A 26530-nucleotide genomic window follows, 5' to 3' on the forward strand; every position below is an offset into this window, starting at 1 on the left:
TTGAAAACATGTATCATTTTCTATGAGCATATTTTTAGCTACATGTTTTACATTTCAATCGTCTTTTTTTGGTTTGTTGCAGAAATCAGTAAAATATGGCCCAAAATGTAATCCATTTTGAGCAAGACTTCAGCTGATACAGCTGGAAAAATCTTAATAGGGGTATTATCTCAAGTGAGAATAAAGCACTTACTCTCTTGTAATTAGGATTGCATGTAAAGTGCTGTGCAATAAAGGATGGAGCCCCATCAACTTTTTCTTTTCTTTGATGTTATAAAAAATATGCATAATTAATATAATGAATACCGGAATTGGTATGCTCTATGTGGTTTAGAATAACACTAGGGCTGCTCCTTGAGCTGTAACTGCGGATTTTTTTAATCTTACTATAGCCACTAGAAACATCAAAAGGTGTAATGAACAGTACTACGCATTTTAGAAGCTATTGCTTTGGGGATATGAGGTCAATATCGGAGAGTAATTTGTAGCAAATGTCTCCTAAAATGCTTTTGAATTGTTACATGGAAGTATTTTTCCTCAATTCTTCATGTTTATATGCGTTGCATCAAATGTCAGAGGAAAAGATGAATGACGTGTAGTGCCTATGCATCAAGCCTTAAGATGGCCCGAATGTAACCCATAAAGTACTAAAAGAAGAATATATGTGGGCTGCCTAGCACAAGGCCAACAAAGGGTGTGAGAAAAATTCAAATGATGGGCCCTGCAAGAAGCATGAAAACAAAACAAGACAGATGGAGTTAAATTCTACAACCAGAATTCAGTCATTTCATTTTTAATCATAAAGATTAAATGTGCACAAAAGTCAAACTCATCAGAATTGGTCTTAAAGTGGGTATATATTTATAAAAAATAAGTGGTTGCATATGAAGCGAGTATAGATGGGGCATGCTCTTTTAATGTGGTATGCTTCCACATTCAGGCTTCATTATTGTATTAAAGGGGCACTCCAGCCATCCTATGCACTTTAATGCATATAATATAATGCATGGCCCCTTTAAATTTTCATGGCATCTGTTTTGCAAATCCATGTTGGGATTCTGCGGAATCCTCCTTATGCGTTTGCACCTCCCAAGCGAAAAGCCATGCAGGATACCTCCCGGCCACACCTGAGAACCTACCGTGTACCTGCGGGATGTGAATAGGAGGTCCCGCTGACGGTGGGCGGTCCTGCTGACAATGGGCGGCTCCACTGATGTTGCAGGACACACCATTTTTGGAGGGGAAGTGGGCGGGGATTCAGCAATGCCAGAATACCTGGAGTTTCCCCGCAGTGACCCAGAGAAATGCTGTTTCACCTGGAGTCTCTGGGCAAAACCCTGCAAAATAATGCATTCATTCTTCAAAAAAATAGACAGTTACTTTTTTTTTTTTTTTTTTACAGGTTCCAGATTAGTATCCTACAAAGTTCTTGTTCATTTTTTTTTCCCCCTCTTAATAGGTGGTAATTTTAAGAAATATTTTACAAAACTTCAAATATATAGTAATCTTACCATATAAATGAACTCACCTTCCAAGATCCCTCTTGTATCGCGAAGCCCTCTGAGTTTGGAACACAGTACTGATGACGTGATGCGTGATGTAGCCTGCAACATAGTTGTGTAAAGAGTCTCCAAAAAATGGCAAATCTTAACTTTACTTGCTGCCATACTCCGGTTTCACGTACGGAGCTTGTAATGGCAACTCAGGCTAGTATTGCCCCTTAATGTGCCATGTCCGACTAGGAAAGATCCTAGTTATAAGGCTTGCTTCCCTGCTTTAGCTTTTTTAACCCTTGATGACCCAAACTCGGGGGTGGAAGTGAATCCTTCCTATCTGCACTAATTCCAATGAGATTTTCCCACCGGTATAATCACAGCAGAAATTCCTGGTGACAAGGTGACAAGTAATGGTTTTAATCTATACACTGCTATTAGAAGCATTTATCGGCCAACATGATCAAATTGCTGCGCTTTGATGCGCCTTTAAAGAGTTAATATTTGAGAAGGTCCGAGGATCATCTTTTTGTAGCATTAAGCGTGGCCAAGATTCAGCCATTGCGCTAATGTATACCTACCAACTAGCCTGTGTGCACCAGGGAGGTCACGTGAGTTTCATACAGAGCTGGTACAATTAAGAAATACGTGGCTCAATGATTTCCAGCCATGGCACTTTAATACGAATTGACAGAGAGGTAGAATGAACACACATTAGGCACATGACACGCTTAGAAACTATTCCAAACAAGTTTGTTTTTTTCTTTCTAACCATAAAAATGGCCGCCGAGTCAACTTTTAGCGACTATTGGGATGTTTCGCCGCTACCTGCTCATGCGCACCCTAGCGTTCAAGAAAGGTTATGTATCGTTCTAGCAGTTTCTATGACAGCTTTAACGTCATCTTCATGCGACATCGTACGGACACGCAGCTACGGGTTCTGTACGGGAAGGCAGCTGTTTTGACCATTTCTCGCGCTTTCAGCTTCTGAGATATTTGAACTTGTTTCGCTTTGCAGCCATTCCGCCGCAAACGAGAAGCCGCAAAGGCAGTGACAAGGCTTAAAAGGGTGCCATTCCTTTCCCAGAGTGCCCCGCGGCGGCCGGTTCCTGTGACGTGTTTGTGACGCTGCGGTATGAGGAAGCGCCGTTAGTGCGGCCTGAGCTGCGCCTGTACCGCCTGACACCACAGAGCCGAAATCCACATTATACGCAGACATACTGACTCATTTCCTCCGGCCCGAAGTGCGCACTCATAGGCACACGATTACAACAGCACTAACCGCGCTCACTCCGTAAGCGCGATCACTCGGATACACGGTCCTCCGTGGGCGTCCACGTACACCCTGCTGCCGGTACACTCAGCCGTGTGAATATACCCAGTGTCTTAGTGGAGCCATGTCAGATCCCCCCTCCTCATCCACAGCTAGCTCATCAGATCCAGCCCGGATCATCAAAGTCACGGTGAAAACTCCTAAGGAGAAAGAAGAGTTTGCGGTGCCGGAAAACAGCAGCATTAAGGAGGTGAGAAAGCAGGGATCAGCGGAAAGACACACGGCCACTTGAGATTAGCCTCAGATCTAAGTATTGGCACTTTGTTTAGATAAGATGTCACAGTTTATCTAAATTTTATTTTTGGCCAATACCTGTTTCTGTTGTGTATAACATTAGAGGACACAGCAATAGACTCAGGGCTAGCAATAAGTGGATCTGGCACGTTGGCTGTAATGATGGCCCGTCTGTCGCTGTCATCGTAGGAATCGTATTGGAAACTACCTTCTGTCCGCCTTTCCATTAGAATGACGCTGAAGCATCACGTGTCTGTTACTGGGGGTAACCCGGCTTTCTTGGATGCGTTGTGCCTGCGCGCAGCCCCGATTTCATGTGTCACAACAATGGCGAAAAAGCCACAATTGCAAGCTCTTGAATCCAAACCTGCGTGTGTATACGTTAGAGTAACCGCGAGGCTTTAGTTCAATGTTTTGGCCAAAACAGACAAGCTCACAAAATGCAGCGCTAAAGCGAGTTATATTTATATATATATATAATGTGTGTATGTATAAATACACAGGTTGGATCTGGCGGTCAACCAGTTTAACAGATGCACCTGTTGGTTACCCCATATTATATTGTGGTTTATATTGTATATGGTTTATTATGCATCTGCTCATGCTGTGCGTTAGGAAATTGAATCAAGCACGGGACCGGCATAAGGCTCCCGATTCTAAGATGAGGCCAACATCAGGAAGAACGGGCAGACTAGATGGCCGAACGGTCCTTACCTGCCATCCAATTCTATGTTTCTAAAGAAATGTCTCTTCGGCGACGCTTTTCTTTTTACGTGTGCCAATAGTGTACATGAATTCTTACGCTAGGACATAGGATTGGACTTTTGACCCTTCCTCATGCTTGGTGCGAGATAAAACCAAAATGCCTGCATTTATTGTGTAATCGTAAAATTCTGCTTCGTTAACCCTTCTGCACAGTGACCTATTCGTAAATATTCATGTTTGGGTATGAAAACCTTTATTTCTTCTTTTAACCCGATTAACGTCGCTCCTTGTGTCTGTGATTGGCAGGAATAATAGTGTTCTAGGCATTCTAGATGAATAAAGCTTTTGGGTTCTCGCTTACATTTGTGGAAGATCAAGTTTTTATTTTGTTTTCCTTTTTTTTTTTTTTGGCCTTACTATTCAAAAATGTTACAATTCTATGTTACATATGGGAAGACCTTTCTCCTCCCCAACCAAAACTCTGTCCCAAATGGATGATGGCTGTAAGTGTCAATCATTGTCATTGGCCAGTATGACTAAATGATTACTTCATCGGCAGTGTGTGAAAGCGCGGTAGCCACTGATTGGCACCCTGGTGGCCTTCCTGCCAGTTATTCACATTTTCGAGATGTCATGAGGTCTACCATGACTAAGCGCATGACAAGCTTTCATTAAGCCTTTTTATTCCTGCTGTGTAAAGATCCAAGTATTATTGTCTCGACTACAGGCTAGTGTATTGTTAAAGGGACAGTTTAATGTCACTGACACCCCTGCTATGGAAGAATGTATATTGAAATGCTCTGTGAGTACTACAATATGCATCCTTAAGAAATGAAACGGTGAAAGCAGCTGCCCTCCTCCTCCTCCTCCATGGTCGGTCTATTCTTGCTGCTGATTGGCTGCTTGAAGCCAGTGCCGGAGCTGTATGAAGGTCGGGGGACTGTTTTGGCCCAAAACTAATCTCCTTCTCCTGCACAACTTTTGGTTGAGGGGTGGAGAAAGGGGGCAAATATGTAGGCATTTGGAGAAAAGGACATTGCGACATTTTAATGGAACCACAAAGCTATTTTATGTGTTAAAGTACGTGGGATGGCTGGGGTGTCCCTTTCAGGCACTTTTATGAAGTCTGCAGCTATGTTTCTTAATCGTTTGGGTACAAATGATCTTTGTTGCTGTTAAAATCTGTGTATTTTAAAATATTTTCTTAGGATAAATGTGACTGTCCAGTCACGATGCAACGTTCTATGTGCTATGTAGTAAAGCAGATTTGGCATGTGCATGCGCAGTGTTGTGGAGTGTGAAAAAATATCCATGGAATAACTTAATCATTCTCATTGGATGTTATCTGGCTCCAAGTTGGTAAGCCATCTTTAGCTAGAATAAATCATTTCCAGTCAAGAGAAAACTCTCTGGATAATTGGCTTAGTCAGCAGAATTGTAAATGGGATCCACTACCGTATTTCGGCGCTTTGTATTTGAATGTATGGGAATAGAGCTCTATCACCAAGTGTAGCCATAGACTATGACTATACAACTTGCGGCAGGCAAGGCGATTCAGGAAACGTTTCCACCAAGCTTACGTTATTTAGTACTACAGCACACACCTTACTAATAAAAGTGAGTCTTACACATGAGATCCGCCCGCTGATATCTCGCGTGCCGCGTATTTACGGTCAGGAAGTTGAAACCACAGCTCTCCTCCAAGCTCTCCTGGCGTTCCTCTCTTTAGTCAATAGACGTTGTTGTGTGTTTAGCTCATAAGGGATATCCCCTCCCCCCTACAGATGCTGAACATGGCAGGTAGAAAAAAAGGGGGTACTATTGTGCGTTTATGTGGTTTTTACAGACTGAATAGTAAGACCTTCCATCTAGAAACTTGTACTCCGTTGCTTTTTTCCAACACGTGACTCGTGTAATCGTTGGATCACGTGCCAACGTCTGTGTACTTGTTGACTTTGTTGTATCTCTTTCAGCCATCTGATCTGTTGCCCTGTAACAGGACGACGTGATTTTTTTAAATGCCTAATGGGATAGGGTCCATTTAAGTCATCGGTCATGATGCATTATGCATTTCGACCCCATTCGTGCATTTGTTGGTTCAGAAGCAGTCATCTGTTGCGTTACGGTCGTGCTAGTCCTGTTTCTAAAGAACTGTTGGCATCCCAGCTTAATTCAATTCATGAATTAGAGCACACGTGATAAAGTAGCTTTTTCTGTAGGAGATATGTCGTTCAGATGTCCATCTTGTGAAAGATGGCAGACTATGGCATGAACAGCATTTTCGAATCATTTAGATCACAAACTTGATACTTAATCAGTAAACAGAATTATATGGTGTATTTAATGTAAAGAACTGTAGCTGTAAACGGGACTATAGATACGTAATCATTTCATGCTATACACTGTAAATAGTTAAAATGTTACTTATATTTTAGAGTACTTCACTAAAACGCCTTATTTTCAGTTCAAGGAGGACATATCAAAGCGCTTCAAGTCAAACACAGACCAGCTTGTGTTAATATTTGCCGGGAAGATTTTGAAGGATCAGGATACGCTTAGCCAACATGGAATCCACGATGGACTCACTGTTCACCTGGTCATCAAAACACAGAACCGGTACGTAGAAAACATCTGATTTAGGCTTTGTGCTTTCTGATTTGTCTGCAGGTTGAGAATGTGTGTTTGTTCAACGTAATTTCTATTGTATCTGACAATAGGTCACAAGCTTCAGCAGCTTCACAGCCGAACAGCTCCAGCAACCAAGAAGCTAGTTCAACCGCACCCAGCAGCACTGCCACCTCAACGCCAACCACCAGCTCTCCGTTTGGTTTGGGTAAGGTTCTCTATGGCCACCTAGGGCGCTGTTAGGATCCATTATGTGTTGGCTATCATCCCCCCCCCCCCCATTGTCTGCTCTGGGAAAGTGCCTTTCTTTCAATAAAATTAGTGTTTTTAATAGCATTGCTTGTTCACTGTAACTGCTGGCCACCGAGTCCGCTGTACCAAGCAGTGGTATTTGATGTGCCCACTTCTGCAGGGTTATCTCCTAACAGGAAGGCACGTGAATTATCTATGCCATTAGCTGTCCGTAACATGTGGTGTGCAAAGCAGGCCAACAACATCAGGCAAGAATGAGTGGAGCCAAATAGCTCTGCAGAGCACATAGAAGATAGGGGTGCTTAGAGTTATTTTAAGCCTTTAAGTGCTAGGGTCGGGACACATTATTCCCCCCCCCCCCCCCTGTTGGAAACCAGGCCAACTTTCCTATTTTGCTTCTAGTGTTATTTAGGTCACAATGTTATAAACAGCATACATGTTACCTAGGTAAACTTGTATATGCTTTTTATACACACACACACACACACACACACACCTTCCCAAAATAATGTAAACCAAGTATTAAAAGCAGCATTTTGTTTGTGAAAAATTAGTAGAAATCTTATCTACGGGGTTGCACATACATGTAGATCAACAGCACCTAACACAGGGCAGTTAGATGTAGTTTAGATGCAAACCCTGCATCCAGAAGAAATGTTCTTGCTTCTAAATGTCTGCATTCAAATTAAGCATACAGAGGATGCTGTTTTCAATGATTGCTTAACGATAAGGTGTTTTATTCACATGGGGTTGGATGATTGTGTGTGTGTATATATGTATGTGTGTGTGTGTGTGTGTGTGTGTGTGTATATATATATATATATATATTTTAGCGTTCAGGTCGTTACCTTTCCAACTTGCCTTTCAGGTCCTTTAAGATTAATCTAATCCTCTGCCATTACTTTGTACATTATTTCCTATTTATTTTTATGTTTGTGTCCTGTTCTCTTTCCAGGAGGCCTCGGAGGGCTGGCGAGTCTCAGCAGCATGGGCATGAATGCTTCAAACTTTTCTGAGCTCCAGAGTCAGATGCAGAGGCAGCTCATGTCCAACCCAGAGATGATGGTTCAAATCATGGAGAACCCATTTGTTCAAAGCATGCTCTCTAATCCTGACTTAATGAGGCAATTAATTATGGCCAATCCTCAAATGCAGCAGTTAATCCAGCGAAATCCTGAAATCAGTCATATGCTTAATAATCCAGATATAATGCGACAGGTATTTTTGGCTTCTTTTATACTATGTTTACAAACTTATCTCTATAAATGTGCTAAAAAGGCCAGTTAGTTAGTGTGGTCATATGTAAGACACAGAAGAATTGCATTAATTTAATCAGATTCTAAAGCTAAATGAAGTGGTTCTGAATCAAAAACCAAAATGGCAGGTAACCACATCCTCACTTTAGTTTAATGGTGTCTGTAATTGAATAACTAAATCGGTGAATGAACGCAAACTGTCCAGCTGTCCAAAGCTTTGGTTTATATGTATGTAGAGACTGTTTGGTTGTAGCATGGATCCCTGACTGGGGATCTGTGACTAGTTTAACTAGTACAGAATATATAATAAAATTCTAACTCCACTACCTTTATAGCATTTTCTGCTATACACCATACATCTTTGTGCTGTAGAAAAAATAGCTCTTGCATGATGTAAATGGTCCTTGCATTGTCTGCTTGGATGCAGCCTGAGATGTAGCAGTGATATATTTGGCTGGTTTTGACGTTTTAAATGTTATCTCTAGACGCTAGAACTTGCTCGAAATCCAGCGATGATGCAGGAGATGATGAGGAACCAAGACAGAGCCCTGAGCAATCTCGAAAGTATTCCTGGGGGCTATAACGCCTTGCGGAGAATGTACACGGACATTCAGGAGCCTATGCTGAATGCTGCCCAAGAGCAGGTACTGTTCCCAATTGACTCTCATTGTAAGAGTGAGTGAAAGTATAATATGCTGAGTGGTAAATGTGATGTAATGAGACTGTCTGCCCAGATAGATGGTTTGTCTGAAAAGTTGTAGTCCCTTCTATGATTTGGAGTGATGGGAATAAAGATTGACGGTCGCTTATCAATGAACCTTTATGTGTATCCTGGTGAGGCTACCTGCCAAGCCGCAGTATTGAATTTTATCATTAATTTTGTATTATTATGCAAGAACAAAGCAATTGGGTGCATGATTTTTTTTATTTAAATTATTAGATTTCAGTGCAATGAATGGTCATTATTAAGCATTTTTGCATAATGATTGTGCACCCCCCCCCCCCCGGCAATAATTTTAATCTTGGCATGTTCTTCTGTTTCAGTTTGGTGGCAATCCATTTGCTTCACTTGTGAGTAATTCGAATGCAGGGAACCAGCCTTCCCGTACAGAAAACAGAGATCCTCTTCCAAACCCTTGGGCTCCTCAGTCCAGCACTGCCGATTCTCCATCTGCTGGAAGCGGGGGAAGCAACCCTGCAGTAAATACCACCAGTACCAACAGCGGTACCACCACAACACCAAGTTCCACATTGCCAAGCATGACGTCTGGATTAGGAGGTACTGTAGTCTAATTCGCAGTGCTGTCTCAGTGTTCGGTCACTTCATCGTGACGGGATGCACACTTCCTAAGCCTTAATGCTCATTATCTGCAAAACAAAGTTTGCAGATCATTTTTTAGTTTTGTGTAAAATTACACAATTATTGGTTTTACTTCTATAGTGTCGGCATAGTCCTCCCTATGCTGCCCAACTGAGCAATGTTTCATATGAATGAAATACATTGGCTGTCCCGCGTATAATAAATGTAGCATGGCAAACCCATCAGCAGACTAAAGGGCATGACAAAGAGTCGCATCACATCCTCGATCTTTGGCTCAGGATACCAGCGTCTGGCCAAAAAATGTCCTGGATCTGGTAAGTGTAAGCCGCAAGGGCAACAACTTATACATTTACTGTAACTATTCTTAAGGCATATTCGTTCATTAGGTCAGACTAATTTAATGTGGATGCGTTCTTGAGAAGTTATTGCAGTTCTCCTAAATAGTTTCATGAATTTTCCATTTGTTTGTATTATTAGTTAACTGTTTCCTTCCATGTCATTGTTTCCACAGCAGGTATGTTCAATACCCCCGGTATGCAAAGCCTGATGCAGCAAATTACTGAAAACCCACAGCTAATGCAGAACATGTTGTCTGCCCCGTATATGAGGAGCATGATGCAGTCTTTTAGTCAGAATCCTGAATTTGCAGCACAGGTAAGAGGTTTGTGTCTGCGGTGGGTGATTTTTCAACACGGATAAAAACCTTTTGACTCTTTAACCCCAAATATCTAGTGTGTTTAAATAATACCGAATCAAGACAGGGATAAAGTGATCTTGTGATCTGTGTGTGCAAAAAAACCCCTAATTTGTTGAATTTTGTGGGGGTGTTTGTTTTGGGGTTTTTATGGTCAAAATGGAATGACGTTTTATTGTATTCTTTCAGATGATGCAAAATAACCCCCTGTTTGCTGGGAATCCCCAACTGCAAGATCAAATGCGACAGCAGCTGCCACTTTTCTTACAGCAGGTGAGAGCCGAGTGTCAAGCTGTCGGGCACCAAGTCGTTGCACCTGCTGCTGGATCTGCGCCTGCCTCATGGGCTTTGCATTTTACATGCATTGTTTTACGGCGTTCTTGAGCTGCTGAGACATATTTTTTCTTTTGATATTATATTGCTATAATGTATGGCTGCTCCCAGCAACTTTCAAGTTTTTTTTCAGATCCGTATAAGACTTTTTAAGCATGCAGGTTGTGCATATATTTACATTAAATGGCACTTCATTTAGGATTGTAAGAGCAGAGCGGATGCGTGTTTTACATAGCACAGTAAACGGCATCGTTCAAGTATGATACTATGTAGTGTTAAGCAATGTAAAGAGGAGATCCGCCATTCTACAGTTGACTTTGTTTGCATGTGACTTAACTGCATGTGATCTTTCTAACAGTATTTTGTCCTGTCGTGTTTTTGTGCGACTGTTTTACATGCTTATGTCTCTTTATAGATGCAGAATCCGGACACATTATCAGCCATGTCAAATCCAAGAGCAATGCAGGCTTTGCTGCAGATCCAGCAGGGACTGCAGACCTTGGCAACGGAAGCACCAACACTTATGCCAGGGTACACTTTGATTTATTGTTACTTTTTGTGCCAGCACTTGTTTTAATCAGAAATCCGATAGAAGTGGTCTAGAAAAATACTTGAGATGTCGATAGTGCTTGCCTGCAGTTTCAAGAAGCTGGTTAAAGTTTAAATATTACACGATCTTTCTTATTCTGTTTGCTATTGAATGCTCTTTCATACTACAGACCAGTTCAGAGACTTAATATCTACTTTAGAGGGTAGCAGACAAATCTATATATATAAGCTATGGAAAAATTGTGGGATTCCCTATTAAGAATTCCCACTTAAAAGGGGTTTAGCAATTCTGTCATTAACCCTTTGTTCTCTACATAAGCTTTCACATTGATCTGTTCCTGCATGAGGCCACGTGACTCAATGGCATCAGGATTTGGCCAGGGGAAAGTAACAGAGCAGGGTTTTGAACTGAAAAGATTTGGCGTAACTGTACTTCAGAATACGTTAGAATAATATTCTAATGCTTAATCTCAAAAGCAGATGTTGGTGATATACGATTGTACTTTTCCCCCCTATTTTAAAATTGCCTTTGTTCTTGCAGTGGCATTGGAGGATTGGGGAGCGCTAGCCCTGCAACCCCCACAGCTCCCCCTAATCCTGTGCCCACAGAAGCCCCAAGTCCCCTGTCTGGAATATCTGAGCCCGGGCACCAGCAATTTATACAACAAATGTTACAGGCTCTTTCTGGTGCTAATCCACAGGTAAAGCAATGCTGTCACTCAAATTCAATGGGTTATGAATAGATTTACCTTATTTATCAATATCCATATTTTGCATGCATATCTAATTCTCATGACTACTCGCACTACTTGGCATTTGGAAACTGGATGATTCTGGTAAGACTGGATGTCACACATTTGTGGCATCTGGCAAGGCTATTCTGTACATTCATTTAATTCATGAAAATGTAGAAATATTGGCAAAAATCACTTCCTGATTAAAATGTTTGTTTATTAAACATAAACACTTATTACAAAAATTAACCCCTTAAGGACCAAGCTGTTTTTTTATTTTTTGAAAACTAGACATCCCAAGGTATTTCCATGCACTAATTCTACTACAACCCTTTGTCAAACTTTGTGGTAGTAATTTATGGCAAAAATTGCACTTCAGGAATGAATTTACAGCTCCTGGTATATGCCACTGTCAAAAACACTCCAATATATGTGTTCAGCTATATATCCAGAGTACAGTGATACCCTCCATGCATGGGTTTGTCAGGTTGTTTGGGAGGTAACATTTCGGCAACACCATTGGCGCTGATTACCCTCCTAAACTTTTAAAGTGGGCTTTCTCTGTTGATGCCGATCTCAATGTTGCTCAATGCCTCGGCAACGAGGCATTACGGCAACACAGTTTAAGCGAAGAAAGTGACCGTAGATCGCTTTCTAAGCTTGTTTAATGCCATGACGTGCCAGGCATGTCATTGGTCTTTAAGAGACCGTTTTTGCGTAATGTTCCTGGCCCGTCATAGGTCGTTAAGGGGTTAATGGTAGTGCGCCATAAAATAAACCTTTGTTTTTTGGGGTTTTTTTAACTAAAATTATCTCTTTTTATGACAGTCTCAGCAGGTTCAGAATCCAGAAATACGATTTCAACAGCAGCTGGATCAGCTCAGTGCTATGGGATTCCTAAACCGAGAAGCAAACATACAAGCTTTAATAGCAACTGGAGGAGACATCAATGCTGCTATAGAACGACTACTGGGCTCTCAACCATCATAGCGACCCTTTCGAACCCACAAACAAAAGTGTAATTTATTTTTGATAATGGCTCTTGAGTCTCGATAAAACACCTGCTTTTTTCAGTTTGACTCCTGGAATCCCTTCTCATTACAAACTAAACCCATGCATTTACTTTGGGCTGAAGTGCAGTAGTTAATCTGAAATAGCGGGAATCAAAGCTTTTCATTTGAATGTGTTGCATGCATCAGACACAACTCCCCCCCTCCCCCCGCCGCATTGCTTGTGATTTCTAAACCAATAGCTACTGCAGTTGGGCTAACCGGTTTTATTTAACCTTTCAGCTGGCAAAAGGTAGCTCTTTTTAAATCAATATCCTAATAATTTATACCACACAGGAAGCAAAAACATAAAGTTCTAATTAGTGATGAATTATCGCTTTTTGTGACTTCCGCATGTATTTTTGCTAATGCAATGCTGTAATATTCATTCTGCTTGATTTTTTACGCTTTATTAAATCCTTCCACTTCAGTTAAATTTAAACAGATCCCGTTCAGCAGAGTTACGTGGGAAAAATAGTCTTGAGCGCATACACAGATAATAGAAACCTGTATTTAAGAAAATTATGTGACGTAGGAAGCTTTTGTAAGCGAAGTGATATTGTGAAATTAGATGCAGCTCGTTCACCAAGGAACATCCATTTCAGTAGAATTCGGCGAGGTCTACTTTTTCACTGACCCCAGTGAACCCCTCCAGTGTGACTTATAATTTTCTTTGACGTTGATCATTGTTTAATTTTACACCTGACACAGTCCTACCAATCCCTGATTCTGAAGTGTAAATGTATTTGCACAGAGGGAACACCACAGTCCTGGTCTGCTCTGGGTGGCCAAAAATTCACCAAAACTTCAGGGTTTCAAAGTGTCATGTGATAAACAAATTCTTTTTAACCACGTCGAAAAATTTGGTTTGTACTTTAATTTTTATCAATAGCTCTTTCTCCTGTGCACAGGTAATAAATAAACTCCAATACTTCTTTCATTTCTTGTTCAGTTTTAATTATTTAAATATTTCCGGAGGACTACATGAGCATCATAAAACATTAGTGGAAATGCCAAAATATTCCTATAATCGGTTTACTACAATGTAACACGCTGCCTTGTAAGTCATGCCCTAGGGGAGCTTTTTAAAAACAAAGTCATACGGTTTGAGGCTGGCTTGATTTTAGTCGCTTGGTCCGAATGCACTTTGAGTGTGCTTGCGATACGTTTGGATGGTGCCACTGGAAAAAATAGGTTGGGTTTCTAGCTGAAGTCTTGCTTGTTAAGTCGAACTTGTCTACAAAAAAAAAAAAATAGAGTGAATGTCTGTGTGTACAGAAAATTCTACAAGTCAATAAAGATTGAAATGTAATAATAGTAAAAGATGTCCTGAAAGGATATACTCGTAGAGGGAGTCCTAACAGAAGTCATTAAATAATGTTTATGGTCCTAAAATCCACCAGAGGGTGCTATTAACATAGCATGAAATATGTCTTGCTTGTCCTTTGCATGGATTACTGGAGACGTTTATCTAGTAGAGATTTCACTGAGGTATATTTTGTGTAGCTTTACATGGGTACTATTGTGTGGCTTCATTCCCCAAAAGTAGAAAGTAAGTATTATGTGAAGTGAATAATACCTCCACTTCTTGCTTCTCACAGACCACCTAAGAAGCCTAACAGTATACTGTTTCTTTAAAATCAAATAGTTGGAAGAGGAGCAAGTGATGACTGTGAAGGATATGGTATAGAGTTACTTGCTATGGTATATTGAGACCTACTAATACTCATACCCCCCCACACCAGAAAGAAAATAAAAGTACCCCACTGAACTGGCTGACTTGTTTTTCAGTGTGATTTTTTTTTTTTTTTTGATTGTATGCTGATGGTATGATTTCACATCACCATACAAAATGTATCAAAGTAGTAGTATGTGTTCAGCTGTCTGTCTGAAGGTCCTTTGAAACACATTGAGGTGTTAAAGAGAATTCATTTTTGGTTATATTATTTTCCCTTAGTGGTAACAAGGGAAGCTGATATACAGAAATGGCAAGAAAGAGTGAACCCCTTGGAATTGCCAGCATTTTATGTACACATTTGTCTTAAACTATGATATGATGCTTAAGTTACAAAAATAAACGCATTCTGTCTTAACTAATAACACACAAATTATTGTATTGTTCTTGGCCATGTTAAATACATCATTTAAACATTCACAGTGTGGGTTGGAAAAAGTATGTGAACCCCGGGCTCTTCACTTCAGCAAAAGCTAATTGGAGTCAGGAGTTGGCAAGCCTGGAGTCCTATCAATGAAATGGCATTGGCAGTGTGTTTTGGAGTTACTTCGACATAAAATATACACATTTCAAGTTTGCTGTTCTCAAGAAGCATCTGCTTATGTGAACCACAAAAAAAGAAGTATCAGAAGAATCCAGAATTATTTATTTGTATAAAACTGGAAAGGGTAATAAAGCAATCTCAAGAGTCCACACAAAAAAGAACCCTAGAGTAACAGCTAAAGGCTGATTGACATCTCTGTTCATGATTCTACCATATGAAAAATATTGAACAGGCATGGATGGAGTCTTTGGCAGAACACCACGGAGGAAGCTTCTGCTTTCCACTTTAACATCGCTGTTTGCCTGAAGTTTGTCACCTTGACACTCCACAACGCTACTGGGAAAATATTTTGTGGACTGATGAAACTAAGTTTGAATTGCTGGGTATGAACACGCAGCACTATGTATGGAATAAAAATGGGCACCGCATACCAACATGAAAATATCATCCCAATGTTGAAGTATGGTGGAGGGAGCATCATGGTTTAGGGCTGCTTTGGTGCCTCAGCGCCTGCACAGCTTGCGATCGTCGAGGGGACAGCAAATTCCCAAGTTTATCAAGGTGTCATACAGGAAAATAGGGTGGCTGCTTGGTAGAAATTGGGTGATTCAGAAGGAACATGACCCTAAACATCAAAGTAAATCTACAAGAAAAAAGAAAATGCCTTTTCAAGTGGTCCAGTCAGAGCCCAGACCTTAAACTGCAGTGAAATGACTGTGAGAGCCATTCACATCAGACATCCTAGGAAAATGGCCAAGCTTTAGCAGTTACATAAGAAAGAATAGTCTAATCTGCAGCTATCGGAAGCACTTGTTTGAGGTTATTGCTGCCAAAGGAGGTTCTATGAGTTATTAAATCCCAGGGTTCACATACTTTTTCCACCAGCACTGTGAATGTTAACCCCTTCAATCCCCTATAGACGTACCGGGACGTCCAAAAAACGCCCACAAAGAAACCCCTATGGACGTCCCGGTACGTCCAGCCCTTCGTGCAGCGTCAGGGACACATCCCTGCCGCCGCACGGGAGACCAGGCTGTCGTTTGACAGCCTGGACTCCCCACTGACAACAGAAGCCGGCAGTTGCAAACGCGCGATCGGGCATTCCCTTCCGGGTTACGTCACTGCTGACGTAACCCGGAAGGTCATCGGAGGACAGGATATCCCCTGCGGGGATATCCTGTCCTCCGATGAGGCACAGAGACGCTGCGATCTCTATGCAGGTCTGTGAGGACCTGCATAGAGATCACAGTGTGATCGGTGCAGGGGGATCGCGGGGAGGGGAGTGAGAAACCATCTCTCTAACTCCCCCTCCCGGCCTGTAACAGAAAAGCTGGAAAAAAAAAACCGGTTAGTCATTTAAAAATAATATTAAATAAATCATTAAAATAATAATATAAATAATACTAAAAAAAATTATAATATGAGCTGTGATGTCACTGTGACATCACTGGTATGTTCAGGAGGTCCCTAGGAGGACCTCTAACCATTACTGTGTAAAAAAAAAAATGTAAAAAATAAAAAAAATGTAAAAAAAATTAAAATAAAAAAATATATATAAAAAAAGATAATAAAAAAAATTCTTAAAAAAACCTTACTTCCCATTGCCCTAGCATAACATCTAGCCAGTATAACCCTCCTGCCCCCATTCACAACCCCCAAACTCGTTAAGCCATAGGCATAAAAATTATACAAAATTGTACACCTAATAGTATGCTCCCTGGTGCTGGGAAAGTCTGGAAAATCTATATAAATTAGATATTTCTGAAATCAGGACACCTGAATTGATAAATTTGGAGGGGATTTTCCATCACTTTACCTAATTTTGTGAGGATTCAGAGGGAAAATGTAAAACAAAATTAGTTTATTTTTCTAATCTTCGCTAGTTTTTACTAAATTTCTCATTCTAAATTTTCAGCTAATCATCCAACTATGGTATCAAACGAAAGCTCTATCTCTCCTTGAAAAAACAATATATAGTTTATATGGGTACACCATTCACAGGGAAAGAGAATCATCGCTAAACCGACATACCCCAAAAATGGCAAAATTGCTCTGGGCTTTGAGGTACCAAAAACCCCTGGGATTGAAGGGGTTAAATAGGTGTGCAAAATAAAGACATGAAGGATTATTATTGTTTGTGTTTTATTAACTTAAGCACGGTGCGTTTGTCTAGAATAATTAATATAATATAGTTAATATAATTAATATAGAAAACGGGTAATTCTCAAAGGGTTCAATTACTTTCCAAAAGGATGACAAAGTCCATATAGGCAAACATGATTCCTTTAAATGGGTCAAAAAGAAAAAGATGTAGATTCACATGATCTTCAGATCTAATGACCAATGATTCCATTTGAAATTGACTTCTGCTTACACAACTCTACATCTTATTTTTGTATGTTGGCCAAATAAATGCATTTGCATGGACACATTGTTAATAAGAGTTTTTCTTTCTTAGACTGCCCCATGCTTTTGGTTTTAAGTTTAAACATTGGTTCATATTTCCAGATTGCCAAGATGCATCTTTAGTGAGACACTTCTGGTTTAGTGCTTACCATCCATGAGGCATATTTAGATCCCTTACACACACTTAACTGAACAAAGATGTCAAATGGACATCCAGATATTAAGATAACATACCGAAACGCTTGGAGGGAGCGATTGTATTTTAAGAACAAACGGACAAGCATTTATTCTTCCCGTTAGATATGGCAGAGAATGAATTAAGCCTACGTCAAAAGGAATTGTTGATGCGTCAGCATACTTAAAACGCTATATGCTCCTAAAACCATGTTCGCCATGACTTAGGCTGATGCCCGGATGCCTTGAGGTGACCCCAAATGTCTCCAACACGACTCTGCTGCCTAAGCCGGCTGTGTACAACGGAGCTATCAAGTGTACTGGGTTACAAAACGTATAATATAATAATAATAATGAATGTCCTGGGAATAGAATTTCACACAAATGCTGATAAATGTTATTTGAGATGGATTACATAAAGATTGCACGTTGTAATTTGTAAATAAACTGGTAATAAACGGCTTCATAGCAGAGTATAGTTTCTGTTAAATGTATATGCGTCCTCTCATCTGCAGGTGATTGATTAGGTGCACCGTTAATTTGTTACAAACAGAAACATTTCATCAATTTATTGATGCGTTCAAAAATGTGCTTGCTTTATTACACAAAGAAAATGCTTTGCAGATGTTACGTTTATGACGCTTAAAGCCATGCAAATATTTTCTGGAATGGTGTTGAATTAATTTTGGGCGGATTTTTCCTTTCTTGCTTCCCATAATGGATCCATTAAGGAATAACAGAGAGAAACTATTTTTATATGGGAGCGACGTGATGACTTCACACACCAGATGAATCACCTTATGATCATAAGCACGTTACTAAGCTGCAATTGAGTGCATTAACAATGCAAGGGTAGATTTAAGGGTTAAGCATGGAATGGTTTCAATTGATTTTACTTTTTAATTCTTTCTCAATTTCACGCACTGTTTCTGAAATCTCTCTCTCAACATTCACGGTGATGAAAACTTCTGGATCTGCTGGAGGCTCCAATGTTTGAAACTGGGACTCTAGCAATGTTAAAGGCATGAAATGTCCTTTTCGTTTCTGCAGTCTATCGGAGATAATGTCTATTGAGCCTTGCAAATGAACGAACAACGTATCAGAAGAAATGTCGTGCTTCCCTTCGTGAGGATTTTCATCCATAAGAGGATTCTTCCCTGTTGTCAACGTCGTCCTGTAGGCCCTTTTCAAAGCTGAACATGCCAGCACAACGTGATGCCCAAATGATTTTTCTCTATGAAAATACAGAACAGAGAACATCATTCTTTTTTTTTTGACCCATGTCCTATATATATATATATATATTACATAGATATATTATATAAAACCTAAAGTCTACTAGTCTACATGTTGCTCATTTTTAAAACTTTCTTATTATATACAACACATTCCAAAAAACAGTCTACAAGTCAAAAATTTATTTTCATGTTGATTGAACATTGAGATGAAGCAAAAGTCATTATTAGTCCTAAACTTTAAAGGTGCTGTTCCACTTAGCAAACACGTTTTAGGAAGCTGTTTCAGTTCCTATGGCAACAACCTATCGATGCCCGCTTTTCTTTCACATCACAAAGTTTACAGGCAAAATATTACTTGGTTAAAAAATAATGGTCAGGGAGAGGTGTGGTAACCAAAGCATCCGTTTATATAGTGCAGACATGATAGAGTAATTGTTCTGCATTATTAATGATAATCCCCTTGCATAGGGGAATTGGCTTACCAGTAAAGGTCCTTAGCTCCTTATAAAACGTATCCGGTAATTTTAGTGCAGGCAAGTAAATCCAGCTTACCCTGTTATGACTTCATGCAATTTGCAAAGCCACGGGTGCCTGTCCTGTAAGGCAGAAATTAATTTCATTTTAAAACTCTGTACATTTGGTCGACAAATGCTTAAAGCAGGATCCATTTTCCCTTAAACCAACTTTAGTTTTTCACAATGTAAGTTAAATATGTGGGGCGATACACAGCAATACCCATGCATTGTACATATATCTAACTTGTTGGCCAGTCCAATAATCCATAATAAAATATCATAAACATGGAAAAGATATCTGCTGCTATCAGAGGCTTCCAAATGCCCCATGTTGTTTTTTGCCACATCGCGTGAGCTATTTTTCCTTTTTCACATTCTCTCATTTTTATCTTGTAGTTCCAACTATGCTTTATAATTACCTGTTTTATTACTGTTATTGTATTCACCATCACGAGTTTGCTCTCCAACTTGGTAAATATGACACCACATTTGATAACGTCCAACCTTAAAGAGAACCATTTTACCACTTGCTCTGCTCCTCATGTTGCTAGACCTATTACTCCAGCTGAGGTCTTGAGCATAAACTATATCTGTTATATTTTTTTTATATAAGTTCCATAATGTCATTTTATTGTCTTAATCTGCACACTTTCCCAATCCTTGTGCTCTGCTCTTCAGATATAGATATATAAGCACGTCCACAGACTTTTTATTTATATTTTTTTATTTTATCCAAACTGCTGAAACCTGTGATTTAGAAACAAGATGCAGTATGACTATCCTTGTCTAAATGTCATGTTTCCCTTATGGCTTCTCACATTTATCTCTAACCAGAGCTGAAACACTGATTTGTCCTGCTTACCATTGTTGTGCAAAGATGTGAATGTGCAGCCAGTGATGTAGGGCCACAGTGGAAACCAAATATTTAGTCTTCTTCTTCTTCTGTGTTCTAAGTGGCAACTAGAAGTCACAGCCCACTGCGCCTTGCTTAAAATAAATCTTTGAGCACCAGGCTCTACTGCTGAATTTCTAGTGGCCAAAATCAAGTTCACACATGCACAAAAATAACAAAAAACAAAAACATACCAACCCATGGCATGGACTATAAAGAGGTACTGAGAACCTGTACTGTTGGAGAACTTGAGGGCTCAAGTAGATGATGTGCAACCATCTATTATTTGTTAATAATACCTTACACAAACCCATCATATTCTACATAGAACATCTCAATGTACTTTATTAGTGTTTAATAACCTCAAATTTCTTTTCCTGCCTATGTTCCTTTTAAGGATCTTATAAATATTTCACATATCAGTAAACATCAAGAAAAAAACATCTAAAGATATGCGCATCTTTTACATATTATGTTTTTTTTTTTCCCATGACGCATTCAAATCTATCATCAAATATTACGGCAGAGAACAACTTCTTCCTATTCAAACCTTTATGTTCTGCTTATTGACATGAGAAGAAGAGATCACTAAGGTTCAAAAAGCTTATGTGATTTTTTACTGTGTTGGCCCAATAAAAGGTATTGTTGACTTAAATCTGTCGCACCCACCAATCTGGAGTGGACAAGTTGGACATCACTGAGAACCCTGAACTGCTCCAAATTCCTGGCAATGCAGATCCTTACATGTTCCCATGACATCATTCAGTTTATGTTTACAAGATCCTGTTGTTTTTAATGACTTATGATAAGTTGATGCATTTAGATATTTACTTGTTACTCGGTGTCTTTAAGTACCCTAAAAGTGAAATGTACTTAAAATATTAGTTCCAAGCTACACATGCACTGTAATAGAAGACTGAATCGGGTGATGCGGTGTGGTAGTGACTTAAGTGTAGTGCTCTCCTGAGAAACTTTCCTTCCAAACCATTTTTCTTTTGGATGCAAGTAGAACTTGTCACAAATTATAAAGATGAATGATAGGTTTCTTAGAGCCATGTAATGTGCTCCAGGACCCCTGGAGGAAATGCCACTATTGTTCATCATTTGTTCGTCATTTATCAATGCCCTGTCATCACCTCTGCTAACAATTTAAACAACACTGTATTCCAAGGATGACAGGCCGGGAATCTACAGAAAGTTCCTTCAAGCAATGTCCTGGGGTAGAGCACTTGCGATTACTAGCCACTAACAAACACAACAATATAGAAAATAAAAGGTACTAATTCCAAAAAACAGAGCAATAGGCACCATCATCACATGACACTCCAGTCATCATATTCCCTTTAATGCATATGATAACCATAGCCAAGTGTCCCCTTTACAATTATTTTTATTTATTTTATTTTCCTTCCTGTGATTGGCTGTTTCAAATGGTCAAAACTAAAGTAAAACCCATACTCCAAAGGATAGTGATGAGCTACAATTCTGGAGCTCCTCCTGAAAATGTGTCCTTTTAACCTAAACAAACACGCATCCATCACACTGGACACGTCCAGGAACATATGATCAACTGTGCCAAGCATTCTAAGTGGTGTACGACATTTATTATCATTCTAAGCACCATAGTTGAACAATCGATCAATGTTATATCCAACATAACAATGCGAGATTCTGCAATTATCTGCCAGAATATAAGGTGTTACTGTAGATAAGCTGTTCTAACGTAACAAAGAGTTATGGAATATATCATGTTCCATGAAAGGCAATATTGATCTTACTCAGTAAACTAATATAAGTACCTTTCTTCCTCTGATCTGGTGGACAATGCACGCAAACAAACCTTTGGGTTTACAATGGGTGTGTAAGAAATTAAACATGTCTTAAATGTTCCTTTTATGTATTTTATTTCATGATAAACAGATGATATAGAACAGCTGTGTAGTACCTCATTTACGGACTGCCTTAATCTACCGCAGCCTTCTCTTATATGGGCTTTTTTTGGCAATAAGCCAAATTCAATGATTTGCATGTATTGGCCTGACTGTTTTTTCATTATCCATCAACCAACCAGCCCAAGGCTTTACTGCGAGGCCCAACATTTTTTTGCCAGCTGACTCGGAGTAACTGTTGGGTATAATTGCCAAATTCCTTTTGACAATGATACATTATATTTAAAAGATCCAGGATTAAAGGCAATTTTACCTGATCATTTAATGGTATTCCTTGTGACATTTTCAGTTTGTTCTCTACGGGATGATAATCATCTGCATCGTAGAACTTCCACCCCATCTACAACAGAGCCATACTATTAGTATTATTATTAGCGTTTATTTATATAGCACCAACAATTTATGAAGCGCTTCATACAATACATAGATTCAGGTGGTACGACAAAAGACTTAAAGTGGAGGAAAAAAGTGTGGCCTATGTTCGGGCAAATATGGTATTATAATAGTTAATGAGATATGGAGCTCTGGTTGCCTGTAGGTAAACACAGGTACGTAACTAGGAAGACATAGGAAAGCAAGACATGGGAAGTGTCACTGCTTAAGAGTATCTAGCAGCAAGGACCAGTCTGATATAGTAATGGAGAGGTCTCCTCTGTAATAGTGCAAGTGAACAAAAAAACAGTGATGCTCCTCCAGAGTAGGTATTTTCCTATAGGGCAGGCTATGTCAGTGCTGTCATTTCTCGGTTTGAGATGTGGCTCCCATTTTATTTTCTCCCCATTTTAATACATTTTCACTGTTTTATCTATAACTCACAAGAAGACTCTTTGTTGACTTGGTTAAAACTTGTTTGTCTTAATCACTGGCATAGATTTAATGCATGTCCTTGATTAATGATCTTTTAGATAAGATTCCAGCTCATAATGCACAGCCCTAATATTCTCTTGTAGGTACTGTACCACAACTAACATGTTGGGGTCTATTGTTTGCTCTCTTCACCAAGGTTAAATTATCCAGTTGTCAGTAGAAGTGTTATTGCGCAGGTAAAACATCTCTTGTTCCCTTTACCTTGTAAATATCATATAATATCTCCATAGCAGCAAATCATTTGGTTGTTGATAATTAGAAATTATAATATTATATGACATATTTTTGGGAAAATGTACTTGTCCCAGTGTTATTCATTAGCAAGCTGTCTAGATGTACATGATGATAACATGGTTTGCAATTATATTTGACTGATCGGGGTACTGTCCAGCATGTCTATATATGAAAAGCTTGTTATTATGCATGCATTCCACTGACAACATAGAGCACATTGCGCAATCTGATGTTTCCATGGCTACAATGTCACAAAATTCCATTACTTAGTTACTGTATGTTGACAATTCTGAGACATCTTTATGCCTCTAAAATTCTCCCAGTAAAATGCATACAATTGCATAGCTGCGGACAATTTTCTCATGTTGTAGAAAACTTTCCTGCATTTCTTGTGTTGGGGAGGTAGCCCAAACAGTGCATGAGTCCACGTAAAAATGAATAATTACCAAAAACACTAACACAATAGTGATTCAACTTCTCAATATATCTTTTACCTTGTCACAGACTTTCTGTTCGGTTATTTAAAGGGCATTGATAATTGTCTTAAATATGTACGGGTTCAGCCCCCAGCTCTGGCTTGTTGCAATAAGTTTAGTCTCCAATAATTTCAATGGGGACTGAACTTTGGACCTTATCTCTTAGAAGACATCTGATGAGTTTCTATCGAGAGAATGGTCAGGGTGGCATAACAAACCTTTTTGCACAGAAGCTCAGATGCAGACTTTCACTGCTGTTCATGACCACTTTATTTCTAACAATCTCAACATCACTCAAGCCTGACTCACAGCTTTTGAAGGGAATGTTGGTATCTTCTCTCCTCACTTCACTTGTAAGGTTTACCACCAATGCTCTCTCTCTCTCTCTCCCCTTCTCTTTCCTCTGAACTTTATTGTTCTCTCCTTTACACTTCTGATGTTCTATGACCACACTAATCATGAGTGACTTTAATATATTCATCAACGATCCCTCTTGTTCTGCTGCCTCCAAACTGTTACTGTCAAAGCCTACCTCTCTGACCATACCTTTAGTGTCTCCTTCTCTTGGACTTGTTTCTCTTCCCTATTACTTTCTATTGGTGTGCCTCAGGGCTTAGTTCTGATGCATCTACTCTGTTTACACCTCCTCTCTCTACAAAATCTAATCTCTTCTTTTGGATCAAAATAGCACCTCTATGCCAGCAACACGCTAATTGCATCCCAATACTATTATAATATTAAAATTTCCAAAACTGAGCTTTTGGTTATTCCATCTCCTCTGCCCTCAATTCCTGATACAACAGCAACATTTTGTAGCGTTCTCTTTGCATGTGACTCCCCTCGCTCCTTCTCCCCTCACACCCAGTTGCTTACCAAATCACGTTGCTATCATCCGCATATTTTTCAAATCTGACATAAAACTTATTCCATGCCAATATCCCGTCTGGATTATTATAGCTACCTACTAACTGGGTAGGGTAATTTTCTTATTCCAATGATTTTTCAATCGGTGAAAGTCCTTTCATTGGCTCCCCATGCCCCAGAATAAACGTTAAATGCCTGACCAAGTCTAACTTTGAACAATTGTTAAAAACCCACCATTTTGTCAATTGTGAATTTTGATGTTAATTGTTATTTTTCACACTCTTTCGTAATAGTGCTTTGGAATCTGCTCTATGCGTAAAAGGTAATGTAGTGATGATCAGGCCTACTTGGACCTTAATGAATAGAACAGCTTCATATATACAAATCTGCTAAACTAAAATTAATTCATAGAACATACCTTACGAGCCAGTATAGATCCCACTTCAGACCTGTGCAAAGAAATATCACATAATTATTATTATTATGGTAGAATTGGTCTCAAAGAGCAGAAACTTAATTTATATGGTATAACAATTCCATAGATCAGTGGTGTGCAACCTGAGGTTTCTAAGCCATTTAGGGCACATCTAGGAACACTGGCATGACCAGTGCCTCCCAGATTACTCCAAGAAACAACAGCGGCATACTGTGTCCATAAGAAAACATTGCAATGATTATGCCACAGATTTACATTATCACATACTATGACATAGCACACTAGGTTCAACGCTGAGCATTGTCACAAGTGGGGAAAGAATGGGAGAACGTGAAGCACACTCCAGCCGTGTGCATGCGCAGACAACCGGAGCTCTTGTCAGATATTCCCTGAAGTTCTACAATGAGGAGACAGTTGTCAGGAAAGTACTGAAATCGGAACTGCCAGACTGCTTCATTGATCCAGTGGAGAGGAGAAAAACAGCATCATTGCCTGTTAAAAATATACATTACTATGTAATGACAATATCACGGACACCTACAAAATGTATGGGATTTTCTGTTATTTTGACGTGTTTTCTTTTCTGTAAATGAAGAACTCATTAAAATGTTGTTAATATCATATACATGTCACATAAAGAAATGAAATAGTGAAATAGTTTTCCTCTAGCTGAAAACAGTGTATATTAAATATTTTCTTTTATAGTCCCAAATCATTATTTTCCATTCTACTGCTCGAAGAGTTAACCCTCTAGTAATTTCATATTTACCGTAGTATGTGGGGATTTGCTAAGTAAGACTGGCTGTGCTACAAAATTACCAGCATCATTTTAAATGCAATACTAATATACTACGGCTTTCAGCAAACTCATACTTGAGGACTACACATTAAGAAAGAGGCAGTGTGCCCCAAACTGTTCTGTGTGCCATCATGAGCTGAGCGTTATGATATACCGATACAATTTCGGTGACAGTACAATCGATTTAACCTTAAAGTGCATTCTGGCTCCTCTATCAGTTCAAACTCACACTAAAAATGAAAACAAGATCCTGCAAGATCTAAAGTGTGCACATTCCCTTCCCCCAGAATACACAGCACAGAGCGCATTGCCCACAGCCTTTCAATGTGCAACTATGAACAACCCCTCCCAGTGTAAAGCTTTTCTACTCATTCAAAACAGAGTGTGACACACATGCGCACACACACGCACGCACGCACACACGCACAATGGGATTAGCAGCTCTGAGCTGTATAGCCAGCTGCTCGTTCGTTAACCCATTTATTGCTAGAAGGACTGTTCGCCAGACACACCACTTGTCAGCATGACAATGATACCTACTTCCCAGACCCGCTCACTCCCATAATAACGACTATCATGATAGTAACTGTAACAATAGCTGGGTAAGGAACCTGCACGCTGAGCACAAACAGGAAGTCGAGCAGGTCCCTCCCTGCACATTTTGTCACAGTGTGCAGACCCTACAGGAAGTACTTAGTATTGCAAGACTCCTACAAGGAGAACTCACTGCAATTCCCGAAAGAGGCAAACAGTATAGTAAAAATGATTGATTTATACATCGATACATAAACAACGAGAGCAGGAAAAACAAACTGGCCCTAGT

General features: G+C 39.6%; 1 protein-coding gene across 1 annotated transcript; it reads left to right on the forward strand.

Annotated features, from left to right (window-relative positions):
• The first annotated feature begins 2890 nt into the window (after window positions 1–2890).
• On the forward strand, window positions 2891–12519 carry LOC149300569 (ubiquilin-1-like). The gene is made up of 11 exons (XM_089485075.1): window positions 2891–3016; window positions 6230–6381; window positions 6483–6598; window positions 7598–7860; window positions 8384–8542; window positions 8943–9177; window positions 9731–9873; window positions 10103–10186; window positions 10662–10777; window positions 11337–11496; window positions 12358–12519. Exons 1-11 carry the CDS (start codon window positions 2891–2893, stop codon window positions 12517–12519), a joined length of 1716 nt encoding a protein of 571 aa, XP_089341201.1.
• Window positions 12520–26530: the final 14011 nt, after the last annotated feature.

Source organism: Sceloporus occidentalis, unplaced genomic scaffold (genome assembly GCF_023333645.1).
Source record: "Sceloporus occidentalis isolate IW3139 unplaced genomic scaffold, rSceOcc1.0.p SCAF_24, whole genome shotgun sequence".
NCBI lineage: Eukaryota > Metazoa > Chordata > Lepidosauria > Squamata > Phrynosomatidae > Sceloporus > Sceloporus occidentalis.

Bases quoted from the DNA above. Each gene is read 5' to 3' on its own strand.
- LOC149300569 (XM_089485075.1), top strand. From the start codon at position 2,891: ATGTCAGATCCCCCCTCCTCATCCACAGCTAGCTCATCAGATCCAGCC. The intron at 6,382-6,482 runs GTACGTAGAAAA...ATCTGACAATAG, and splicing joins GTCATCAAAACACAGAACCG to GTCACAAGCTTCAGCAGCTT. The intron at 10,778-11,336 runs GTACACTTTGAT...TTGTTCTTGCAG, and splicing joins GCACCAACACTTATGCCAGG to TGGCATTGGAGGATTGGGGA.